The sequence below is a fragment of the Corylus avellana genome, chromosome 10 (assembly GCF_965113065.1).
Source record: "Corylus avellana chromosome 10, dhCorAvel1.hap1.2, whole genome shotgun sequence".
NCBI classification, from domain to species: Eukaryota; Viridiplantae; Streptophyta; class Magnoliopsida; order Fagales; family Betulaceae; genus Corylus; species Corylus avellana.
In genome coordinates, this window is record NC_142499.1 from 4,907,372 (window position 1) to 4,920,170 (window position 12,799).

At 34.5% G+C, this 12,799-nt stretch overlaps 1 protein-coding gene and 1 pseudogene across 1 annotated transcript; both read right to left on the reverse strand.

Moving 5' to 3' along the window:
• Window positions 1-482: 482 nt before the first annotated feature.
• On the reverse strand, window positions 483-2,046 carry LOC148583275 (uncharacterized). Its single transcript, XM_088511064.1, has 2 exons — window positions 684-2,046; window positions 483-556 (listed from the first exon to the last, which is right to left on the reverse strand). Exons 1-2 carry the CDS (start codon window positions 2,044-2,046, stop codon window positions 483-485), a joined length of 1,437 nt encoding a protein of 478 aa, XP_088367190.1.
• Window positions 2,047-7,987: 5,941 nt separating this feature from the next.
• Window positions 7,988-9,542, reverse strand: LOC148583276 (uncharacterized; annotated as a pseudogene).
• Between the last annotated feature and the right edge of the window lie 3,257 nt (window positions 9,543-12,799).

The window sequence follows — 12,799 nt, forward strand, 5'->3', positions numbered from 1 at the left end:
TAAACTCCCAATCCAACAGAACCAACTCCGATCCAAGCTTAAAGGGATAAATTAAATGATATATAGCTTAAGCAAAATTACAATTGCTTAGCTTTATTGAACAATACAACCGAAATTTAATAAACTCAACAACCAAACTTACTCAGGCAGCCATTATCCACGTACGCAACCATGTAATGTTACAGATGTAACACGTTATTACTTATATTTCTGCAAACACTCTGGATTCCAGCAGTGAACGATGAACTTGCATTGAGTGCATTCTATGGCCACAGCATCGAAGATTTTGCCACATGCATCACATGGAGCGGAGTCTTTAGTCTTTCGAACAAAAGTGAGAGGGTGCTCGTGCTTTTCACTTTTGTAACTTCTTCCAAACTTGATGTATGGATATTTCCCTAGAATGCATTGGACATGAGCAGGAAAGTCACATTTTTCACAAAAATAAAACCAATGCTTTGAATCCCTTTCTTCTTCGCAAATCAAACAATAATATTCTCCGGAATTGTTTTCAGCAACATAGGTGAGTACAAGTGGATGTTCATCATATTTGTGCCTAGTTACGAGCGGAAGTGTTGCACATTCAAAACCCAAGGCGAAATCACAAGTAGTGCATACAAATACCTTCGTGTCCTTGGACTGTGTGTAATTATGATCACAAGCATTGCAATTTTTATTAGAACTTACAGGAAGGAAGAGGGAGTGTTGGTGACCTTCATGTTTCAAGATTTCTGGAATTGAACAGCATTGAACGTCAAGATAATACTCACAACCTTGACATCCATAGGTGAAGCCATGACGAGAATGGCCACAAGTGTCACAAATGTATACTCCACCGTCGTAAGGTGCATTTGAGAAGAGGGTGAGTTTGTGTCGATGAAGTATGTGATTCTTCTTTTTTGGTAATTGAGCACATGTAGTATGGAGAAAAAAGTGGCATTGTGTACATTTGTAGAAAGCGGCCGAGATTATAAAATGCATACACCCATCACACAACTTGTGATTCAAAACCTCCTCATGGCTAAGAATTAAATTATGTGGATGGCTAAAATGTTGTATTTGATCACCTGGCTTAATCATCTCCATAACATCAACTGATTTCTCAGGCTGCAACATGTGATCTAAATCTTTCCGCCTACGTGCATCTGCACAGTACAAATGTACCACAAAATTACATTTTTGACAACAAAAGGCTGCATTTCCAATCTTCACCTTTTGACGACATAAATTACAAAATATGTCGTTGAAATTCTTCGCTTGACGATGAAAGGAATATATAAGAGTGAGGGCGTGATGGTGTCTTGAAATTATGATGGTGCGTGGAAATCCAGCACATCTGGAGTGAATGAAAAGTGGACAGATAGTACATAAGGAGGCGAAGTCTGTGCCTTCTTGACCACATGCCACACAAGTGAAGTGGATCTGCTTAAAGGATGGGACAAATGCATGTTGGCAATCATCACTATTATTAATCAGTGTGCGTGTAGCACACGTGATATCAAGGTTGAAATTGCACTTATTGCAACTGTAAAAAATGCATGTACTACACCATTTACCGCAAGCATTACAAGTACTGGAATATTGCCTTGATGGCATAAGAATAAGGATGTGGTTTGGGTGCGAGGGGTGACACTTTTGGCGGGGCAGCATGGCGCATGATTTGTGAAGCTGGAAGTTGCATTCGGAGGTGGAGCATTTGTATCCAGGACCATCTACTTGCTCGCCACATGCCATGCAAACAACTCCCTCCTTGCCATCTTCATTTTTCAGCTCTTCTGTAAAGATCAACTGATCATCGTGCCTATGACCGAAGTGAAATTTAATGGTTGACTCGTCAAAGCATGATACATGACAGAGGTATTGGCATGTCTTGCATTTGAGAGTGGGACCCACTACAGCCGATTCATTGCACTCTGTACAGACCACTTGTTCCTTGCCATCATTTTTCAACTCTTCTACGAACGCCATTTGATGCCAATCCATGTTGCTTTCGTGGACAAAATTAATCTGTGTCAACCTCTCTCTTAGAAACCGTTGCATCTCCATCTCTCGCTATCACTCGGATGCGCAACACAACGGAGAGGTAAGTAGCGGGTGGCCGTTATTTGGTCGTGTAGAGTGAGGTCAAACTAGGAGGTAAGATATTTTTTTTGGCAGCTTTAAAGATTTATGATAGCAAAAGATTTTGCATTGCTTCAATTCCACTACTTTGTGCCTAAGCAACTTCAACTAGACTAAAAAAAAAGCAAAAGATTTGCATTTGCCGGATTCCACCCCTTTGTGGCAAGCAACTTCTAGGAGATTTTTTTAAAAAAAATAAAAAATAAAAAATAAAAAAGCAAAGCATGTCTAGACTTGTAGTGACCGAATTCCACCCCTTTGTGCCAAGTAACACATAATTTCAGCTCAATATTCCAAGATTTGAGCACAACAAAAGTACCTGCCCCCTTTCACTTTACTTTGCTTGATCTTGATGGGTTCCTTTTCTTTAAAAATCAACTTTGTTTCCGTGAGCTTGTGGAGAGATGAGTTAACCGAAAAAAAAAAAACTAATTAATTAATTCCATCTTTGAAGATGTAGGAATTTACGGTCAAAAGTCCCATCAAGCAAAATCCAGTATATATAATTAAGCATAGAGATTGGTTCACCGGCGGAAGGAATTCAATGGTACAGAAAAATGTAAAAAATCAAAAGATTTGCATTCGCCGAATTCCACCCCTTTTAGCTTTTTGGCAAGCAATTTCAAGGAAAAAAAAAAAAAAAAAAAAAGCAAAGCATTTATAGTGCCCGAATTCCATCCCTTTGTGGCAAGCAACTTCAAGGAGAACCCAAAACAAAAAAAAAAAAGCGTTTGTAGTGGCCGAATTCCACCCCTTTGTAGCAAGCAACTTCAAGGAAAAAAACAAAAGAAGCAAAGCATTTGTTAGTGGCCGAATTCCATTCCTTTATGGCAAGCAACTTCAAGGGGAGAAAAAAAAAAAAAATAGAAAAGCATTTGTAGTGGCTGAATTCCATCCATTTGTGCCAACTAACTTTGAGTTGAGAAAGAGAAAAAAGAAAAAGAAGTTGCACATGAGAAAGTAATAAATATATCTTGTGAGAGGTGCAAGTATATTGTGTTTTTGACGAATCCAGAATTTTCTTTCCAACTTATATCTTTCTTAAATTGCTTGTTCTTATCTTCATTTTACATGCATGACACAGTGGTATTTGTTTATTATGACGAAAATATTGTAAGTGTAAACAGTGACGAAATGAGGGGAGCAGTATAGGTAATGGCCCCCATTCTTTAGGAAAAAAAAAAAAAAAAAATTAACGTCAAAATCAATTGGCCCTTGCCCAAGCTAGAAAAAAAATAAAAAGGGGCCTGACCACAATTTTTTTTGCCTTATCCAATAAAATTTTTGGCTCCACCCACTAAATATAATGCTCCTACCCAAAAATTTTTTTGGACCATACCCATTAAAACCTAAAAGTTGTTTACTTATTCTCAAATCTTTTGGCCATTACCCATTAAAAATAGTATTAACCCTACTTTTGACCCTAACCCATTAAGCTAGTTACCCATTTGAGATTTGGTCCTACCCACTAAATTTTATCTTTCTTGAGCATTCTGTTGTTCATCCTGTTTCCTTTCTAATTTTAACCATAAACAATGACAAGTCCACAACCACAACCAAGAACCTTAAAATTTGAAATTTAGAGCTTATGAAATTTAGAGCTTACTTTCAGATACTGATTTTATTTTTCAAACAAAAAATAAATGAAAACATGCATATTGCAATATAGAAGAAGTGCAAGGTAATTTTTTTTATCTTAATATACTCTAAGATAATTTGTTTTTATCTTAAACGCGGCTTAAAGCCTTAAACTCACTTTGTTCTCATCTTATGATTGTTGTACCGCTCTATAGGCCTTCTTCTAAGAGCACTTTGTCTTGGCAGAATGCTATATCATGTTTCATTGGCAGTTTGGCATGAATTTGAATTGCTTAGAATTACGATAAGTGGTAGTCTAAAATGTTAACAATTAGTTAGGGATCATGCCTCATGAAGCACATGTCATTAACTCGAATTTTATTTTCTCATTTTCCCGCTTGTGTGGACATGTTAAAAAAAAAAAAATCAAATAAATTTAAATTCAATTATATTGAAAAATTTAGAACAAATAACAAATTTAGTCCATCTAAGATTCTTATTTCTCAAGATGGATGAGTTTTGCCCAAAAATGTCTAAGATCCATTCCAAATTTAATGATAATTTTAGAAATCAGATAAGTTTTGGGAAGATAGAAAAAAAAATTAATTAATTAACGGTACGTAGCATTACTCCAAGAAAAGGATCATTTCCATTTCATTTGAAATGGACGAGATCCAGTTGGGCCAAAAATTTTAATAGTGGGACAGTTTTTGTCCCCCTTTTTAGCTTAACCTATTCCTCTCCATTTCAAACTATTTCTTGTTTACTAATCACGACTTGTTGAAAGACATCAATTCCCAAAATAAATTTGAATGCACGACACACTCGGTGGGCTGGTTTTATTCAACAACTTTATTTTGTAATCAGCCTTAAATTTGGGATTGAAACAATGTTATCATCTCTTACATTTTTTTTTTTTAAAAATTGTAGATTATTAAATTACATAATTTAAGTTATTTTTAGGCATCAAAACACTTGAAAAATACCACGTATTAAAAATGTGGTATGTAACAGTTGAGAATTTAGTATATTTTCATCAAGTTCTTGATTTCTATGTTATAGAAAACCTGAGTCAAAAATTGTTTTTTGATTTATAAAAAAGAAGTGTCTCTATAAAAGTGAAGATAAAGACTTTTGAGAAGAAAATTCTTTTTGGTTAACTCAATAACATCCCACCTTTTAATATGTAGCATTTTCATTTCTAAAAATTGCCTACATTACATAATTTGAGAATTTACTTTCAAAGAAATTGTATGAGATCCTGATCTAAAAACAGAGTGGCTGATTCAGTTATCCATGGTGAGATTTGAAGAAGTAAATCAACACATCCTTGGGAAGAATATGTATATAGATAATGAAGGAATTAATACAGAGTGAATTTCCTTTGTTTTGCATTTGAATTAACACGTTGCCAAGAGAGATGAGTTTAACGGAAAATAAACTAACTAATTCCATCTTTAAAGATGTAGGAATTTACGGTCAAAAGTCCCATCAAATACAAACTCTTCATTGAAATTGTAATTTTTAAAAGAAAAAAACCTATTACATTTTTTACAACGGCATCATAAGTCTTAACTCTCACAGTATTTTCATCCATTTTGCTAAAGTGAACTTTCTTGAAGTCTTTTTCTTTTTTCTTTTTTTTCTTTTTTTTTTTTTTTTTATCCTTTTTTTGTTTTCTCCTTTCCTCTGCCTCTTTCTCTTTCTTCCCTCAACTTTCACAATAAAAAATGCATTGAACAATAATATTAAAAAAAAAAAAAAAAAGAGTTAGGATAAATTGACAGAAATTTCCTTCAAACCAATGTAAAGGAAATATCCTCTAATCCATTTAAAATAGTGCAAAATGTTTATAAACATTTCAAAGGCACATTAAATTTAGTCTAAGTTAGTTAGTTGCTATAATGACGTTAAAAATTTAATATGCAACTGGTTTGGAGAAAATTTTTATCTATGATAAATAATCTGTTAGAATTTGTACCGAAAAACTAATAGTTAAAATTAGATAAATGAGTATCTTGATCAGTAGCTATAACAGCCACTATTTCCGGAGATCCTCATAGACTTACGTATGGACACACTTATGAGGTAAATTACTAAAAAAAGAAGTTACGAAAAAAAGAAAAAAAAAATGGTACAAAATTTTGCTATGGGATGTTAAGGATATAAATCCTTTGTGATAATAAAAAACATAATATGATAAATATAAAAGCGGAATAATAATAATGAAAGGAAATAGAATAAATACATAGATTAAGGTGGTTCAACATATATCCTACATCCACTTTTCAAAGCCGTAATAGGCTACATATTTTCTATTAGTATAATTTGAGTATACAACTTTATTTATAGAGCTTCACAAATTATTATCACCAAGAATTTATACCCTTTAACATGGGAAGACGTGAAAGTTATTTTGTTGAGACACGTGTGACATATGGTTCTATCCCATGTATTTGATTTAATAAATATGTCATCACATTTTCCATAAGAAAATACTATACAAATTGTGTGTGTATGTCACCTATTTATATGTGTATTTTGGATGGTGGTAAATAAATTAGTAGAGTCTCGAATCGATTAGAGATTTGAAGCGAACATGGATGATGGACCGGAACGGCTCACAATCTGGGTTACCATCTCTGGACCAAATCATGATGGGCACCAATATCTTTCTTGGATGGTCCAATACACCATTGGACCCCTCAATTACCAAACGAGGGAGCCCAACACGGCTAGAACGGCCCATTAATTCTCTTGCTCAAAGTGCAAACTAATATGTATAAATAGTCTTGCCTTTTTTTAGTTTTTTATTTTTTATTTTTTAAAAAAAAGAAAAAAAAAAAACCAAACTACAGACAACAAACATTACAGCAACAAAAATCAGAAAAAAAAAATCATATATTTATCTCAAATATGATAAATAATTAGATAATAAATGTCGAGTTTGTAAACATCATAACATTTATGAGAAAATTCTAACCATTTAATTTGAAAACAATGATTGGGATTTGAAGAAATATAGTTGATAGACTATCTTAAAAATTGTAGATGATCAAAATCACTGCCATAAAATTATGAGATTTTAACCACATTTTTTTCTTCTTCAATATCTAACAATAAATGTGGTAGGAAATTGATTAGCCATATACAAAGGTTACTTGCTCAACGTAAGTGCCGGGATTATGAAATTTTCTTAATGGTCTCTTTCACCAAGTTTTCCTAAAGCAAAATTTTTATGAAGATGAGAAAATTACATGCATGGACGGAAAATAATATTTCAACAAACCAAATGCAATTAAATAAATTATTTTGCTTATTTTTTTTAACTAAAAACTACTCTAGACTATAAATTAAAAAAATATTATAGTATGCAATCAAATAACCTTTGTGCATGCATTGGATAGTATAGCCTTTTGTTTGTCTTAATATATATATATAGTCTTTTGTTATTTATTTGTTTAATGATTGATCCGCATAAATAGTTTTCTCTTTCGTGTCTATTTTTTACCATTAGTAGTTATTTTTTCATAAAATTTGGTGATGTAGATTGACTCCTATGTGTGAAAAATAATGGCCGATGATTTTATTAACTCTTGAAATAAAAGATTACAATAACAATAGAAATAAAAGACAAATTCAACTCAACAACTACTCTTTATTGATAGTTCTTATTAGGCTTCGAGATAAACTCTCAATCCAACTGAACAAACTCCAAGCTTAAAGGGATAAACTAAATGATATATAGCTTAAGCAAAATAACAATTGCTTATTTTGAAGGGGTAGTTTAATCGGTTGTGAACCACACCTCATAAAGCGAAGGTCACTAGTTCAAAACCCTCCTTCCCTTATGTAGACATGTCAAAAAATATATATATATATATATATATATATATATATATATATATAATTGCTTAGCTTTATTAAACCATACAACCGAAACTTAATAAACTCAACAACCAAACTTACTCATGCACCCATTATCCACGCAACCATGTAATGTTACAGATATAGCACGTTATTCCTTATGTTTCGGCAAACAATCTGAAGGCCAGTAGTGGACGATGAACTTGCATGGATTGCATTCTATGGCCATGCCATCAAAGGTTTTGTCACAGGCAACACATGGAGAGGAGCAGTCAATCTTTTGAACAAAAGTGAGAGGGTGCTGGTGCCTTCTACTTTCGCAAGTATGGATATTTTTCTAAAACGCATTGGGGATGAGCAGGAAAGTCACATTTTTCACAATAATAAAACCAATGATTTGAATCCCTCTTTTCTTCGCAAATCAAACAATAATATTATTCAAAATTGTTTTCAGCAACATAAGTGAGTGCAAGGGGATGTTCATCATGTTTGTGCCTAGCTACGAGTGGAAGTGTTGCACATTCAAAACCCAATGCAAAATCACAAGTAGTGCATATAAATACCCTCGTGTCCTTGTGATCACAAGCATTGCAATTCTTATTAGAACTTACAGGAGGGAAGAGGGAGTGTTGGTGACCTTCATGTTTCAAGATTTCTGGAATTGAACAACATTGAACGTCAAGATGATACTCACACGTGTCACACCTATAACTGAAGCCTTGGCGAGAATGGCCACAAGCTTCACAAAAGTATACTCCACCGATGTAAGGTGCGTCTGAGAGGAGGGTGAGCCTGTGTTGATGAAGTATGTGATTCTTCTTTTTGGGTAATTGAGCACATGTAGTATGGAGAAAAAAGTGGCATTGCGTACAATTGTAGAACGGAGCCGAGATTATAAAATGCATATACCCATCACACAACATATCATTTAAAACCTCCTTATGGCTAAGAATTAAATTATGTGGATGGCTAAAATGTCGTATCTCACCTGACTTGATTTTCTCCATAACATCAACAAATTTCTTAGGCAGCAACATGTGATCTAAATTTTTGTGTCTATGTGCATCTGCACAATACAAATGTGCCACAAAATCACATTCTTGACAACAAAAGGCTGTATATTCTGTCTTCACCTTTTGACAGCATAAATTACAAGATACGTCGTTGAAATCATTGGCTTAACAATGAAGATAATATATAAGAGTGAGGGAATGATGGTGTCTTGAAATTATGATGGTGCGTGAAAATCCAACACATTTGGAGTGGATGAAAAGTCAACAAATGGTACATACGGAGGCGAAGTCTGTGCCTTCTAGACCACAGGCTTCACAAGTGAAATAGATCTGCTTAAAGAATGGGAAGAATGCATGTTGGCAATCGTCAATATTATTAATTCGTGTGAGGATAGCACACGTGAGGTCAAGATTGAAATTGCACTCACTGCAACGGTAAAAGAGGCATGTACAACACCATTTACAGCAAGCATTACAAGTACTAGAATGGGACCTTGGCGGCATAAGAATGAGGATGTGGTTTGGGTGCGAGAGGTGGCACTGTATCTGGTGGGGCAGCTGAGCGCATGATTTGTGAAGTCGGAAGTTGCATTCGGAGGTGGAGCATTTGTGCCTGGGACCCTCTACTTGCTCCTTACATGCCATGCAAACAACTCCCTGCTCCTTGCCATCATCGTTTTTTAGCTCTTCTGCGAAGATCAATTGATCATCGTGCCTTCGACCAAAGTGAAAATTAAGGGTTGAAGTGTTGAAGCATGATACATGACAGAGGTATTGGCATGTCTTGCATTTGAAAGTGGGACCCACTTCGACCGGTTCCTTGCACACCTTACACACAACTTCTTCCTCGCCATCATTTTTCAGCTCTTCTACGAACGTCAATTGATGGCAATCACTGTCATCGCTTTCGTGGTATAAACTAGCATGTGTGAAACCCTTTCTTATAAATTGTTGCATCTCCATATCTCTCGCTTTCACTCGCACGGGTACACAAGGGAGAGGTAAGTGGTGGTGGTGGCAGCTATTTGGTTGAGGGAGGTCAAACCAGGTGGTAAGATTTTTTTTTGAAGCTTTTTAAGATTTGTGATAGCAAAATATTTTGAATTGCCACAATTCCACTACTTTGTTGTGCCCAAGCAACTTGAAGGAGAAAAAAACAAAGGATTTGCATTTGCCCAATTCCATCCCTTCTTGACAAGCAACCTCAAGGAGAATAAATAAATAAATAAAAGCAATGCATTTGTAGTGGCCAAATTCCACCCCCTTATGCCAAGTAACTTCGAGTAATGTTGAAAAAGAGAAAGAGACAAAAGCACTTGCATATGCAGCAAGTAATAAACACATCTTGTGAGGAGGTACAAGTATCTTGTTATTTTGACTTCCTTTTACTTTTTACAACTCCAGAATTTTCTTTTCAACCTATATCTTTCATTGTCTGTTCTTATCTTCATTTTACCTGACACGGTGGCATTTGTTTATTATGAGGACAATATTATATCTGTAAAGCTTATGCGCCATGTTGACAACTCATGAATTTATTCGTTTCATATATATATATATATATAGCTTGTTTCTCTTTTTCTGTTGTAAAATCGTTCTTTTTGTGGGTTTGTTGAATTGAGTTTTGTGATCAGCTCTGCATGCAACCGCTGCATAATGTTCTACGCCTTCTTCTAGGCAGCCTTGTCTTGAAGAGTTTTAGTACTGTTAATTTGATTTGATTTGATTTGATTTTTTTTTTTTTTTTTTTTTTTTTTTTAAGCAAATAAGGGAAATGGGGTACAGGACTAAAAACCAACAAAAGGGGTGAAAACTCTAATAACAAATTCCGAAAGAAAAATGCAGTACAGAGATAGTAACAGTAACAGATTCTGGATCAGGTCCAAAAGGGCCCAACAGCAGGCAATGGTGTTGCCGTTGATCTCATAAGAACCATAAGCAAGCCGGTCTTTTTCTAGGGCCACACAAGGCGGTTTCAAATTGCAAAGAAACTCCGTAAAGAGTCCGTTGCAGTAAAGGCAACAACCACAAAATGGTTGTTGCAGGGCAGGTATTGCAGAAAACCGATTAAGATCTGATGAAAGGCATCCACCAGTATCAAAATTCTCCCCCTCAAGATCAAACCACTTCAGCACAGCGAGAAAAAAAAAACCCACATAACGTAGTAAATACAACATAGTACTGTTAATTTGATTAAGAGCCAAGTCGTGTCTCCTTGGTATTTTTTTAAAAAAAAAAAAGAAAAAAAGAAGAAGATTGAATTTGAATGAATACAACATCGAAGCAGAATGCCATATACCGTATATATTAACCATGTTCATTGGCGCTCTCCCATATATATGAAAGCATAAGCCTCCAAGAGAATTACGATAAGTGGTGAAAGAAAAGATAATTCCATGAAATGATAGGAATAAAATAAAATAATATAAAATATTTTACGTAGTTTGGTCTATGACCTACGTCAACAAGATAAAGTTCTAGAGGATAAATGCTAGGCATCATTCGGCTAACTATCTCTCAACAATCTCCATACATATTTTGATTTTAAATGAGAAATGGTTAGTGTCAATATTTGTGAGAAATGCTTAGTGTCAATATTTGGCTCATGTTTTTTTCCTATATTATCATACAAATTCACTAGATCAACCACTAAATTCGTTAGGTCCACCATTAACTTGTGTAGGGTCCACATAAGTTCACAAATCTAATGGTTGATTTGTAAGATGAGATTGAAAAAATATTGACACTAAGTATTTCTCTTTTTATATCTACCATTAAATATGTAGGACCCACATGTAGACCTACAAATTCAATAGTGGATTTAAATCCATTTGAAAAAAGATAATCAAGAGATGGTTAGAAGAATGAAGCCTACCATTTCTCCGCCCTAGAGACTACATTGTGCTAAACTTCATTTTCCTAACCATTTTTCAACCATCTCCATACATATATTTTTTTTAAAAATCTATCATTGAATATGTAGGACCCATATGTAAACCTACAAATCCAATGGTAGATTTGAATCCATTTGATAAAAAAGATGGTTAAGAAATGGTTAGGAGAATGAGGTCTAGCAATCTAGCATTTCTTGGATTCAATTAATGATTTACAATACGGAGAGTTCCTATTTATAGGAAAGTAGAAAGAATACAAAAATATATGGGAGATCAAATCAAATCAGATTTGATTGAATTAGAATGAATGCTCAAATCAAATCCTAGCATGAATGCTAGAATTAATCCCTTAATAAAATCATATCTAGAAATATATTGTAACAAGTAGTAGTCTAAAAATGCCAACAAGTGTCTCTTTAATATCCAAATCCAATAAAGGAAACAAATAAATTTAAGGGAAAGTATAATTTAGCCCCCCAAACTACCAAAATGTTGTAATTTGGCCACTCCGTTAGTCAACACTAGGGGTGTTAAGTGAGTAAACCACTCACTCGTGAGTTCGGGATCGGCTCGTATAAGCTCGGCTCGTACTCGACTCGATTATTAAATGAAATGTTTCGTGAATACAAATCCTGGCTCGAATATTAAACGAAATAAGCTCGGCTTGACTCGGTTAGGCTCGTGAGCAAGCTCGTAGTTTATATATATATATAAACTAAGTAACACATAATTAATTATAAATCTCATAATTATTAAAATCTTAAAATTGCATTTATATTTAAGCGTTAGAAAATGAAAAATTCTAAACCCTTCATGATCAAAGAGAGAGAGTAATCATTAAAAAGACCCTGAGTCAATTAGAGCAGACCCAAACGAAAGGAAGAAGAATCAAGCAGAAACAATTGAAGGAGATTGCGAAAGGCAGAAACTATTGAAGATGCGCTATGACCGGTGAGCAAGAGTGAGAGAGTGGGAAATGAGAGTTCAGGTGGAAGATGCGCTATGACTGGTGAGAGAGATTGAGAGAAACGTTTAAAAAAAAAAAAAAAATTGTAGGGGGCGTTGTCCCAATATAGTCTGAATACAACTTGTTAACTTGTCCCACATTGTTAAGAAAACACAAATTCCCAAGTTTGCTTATCTATAAAAGGATGCATATCCTCTCTTTTTGAAACCAAGTGTCTTGCTGTATTGACTGAGGCTCCGTACTCAACTAGCCAAGCTAAGCAAATGCTCATATGCAAGCTGGCTTCTTAAGCTGTTTAAGAATATTTGAAGTTTAATTTTTTTTTTTTTTTAAATATATAAATATAAGAGCGCTCGACT

Coding starts and splice junctions, on each gene's coding strand:
- LOC148583275 (XM_088511064.1), bottom strand. CDS start 2,046: ATGGAGATGCAACGGTTTCTAAGAGAGAGGTTGACACAGATTAATTTT. Junction 557..683: donor CTCCCTCTTCCTTCCTGTAA/GTTCTAATAAAA, acceptor GCTCGTAACTAG/GCACAAATATGATGAACATC.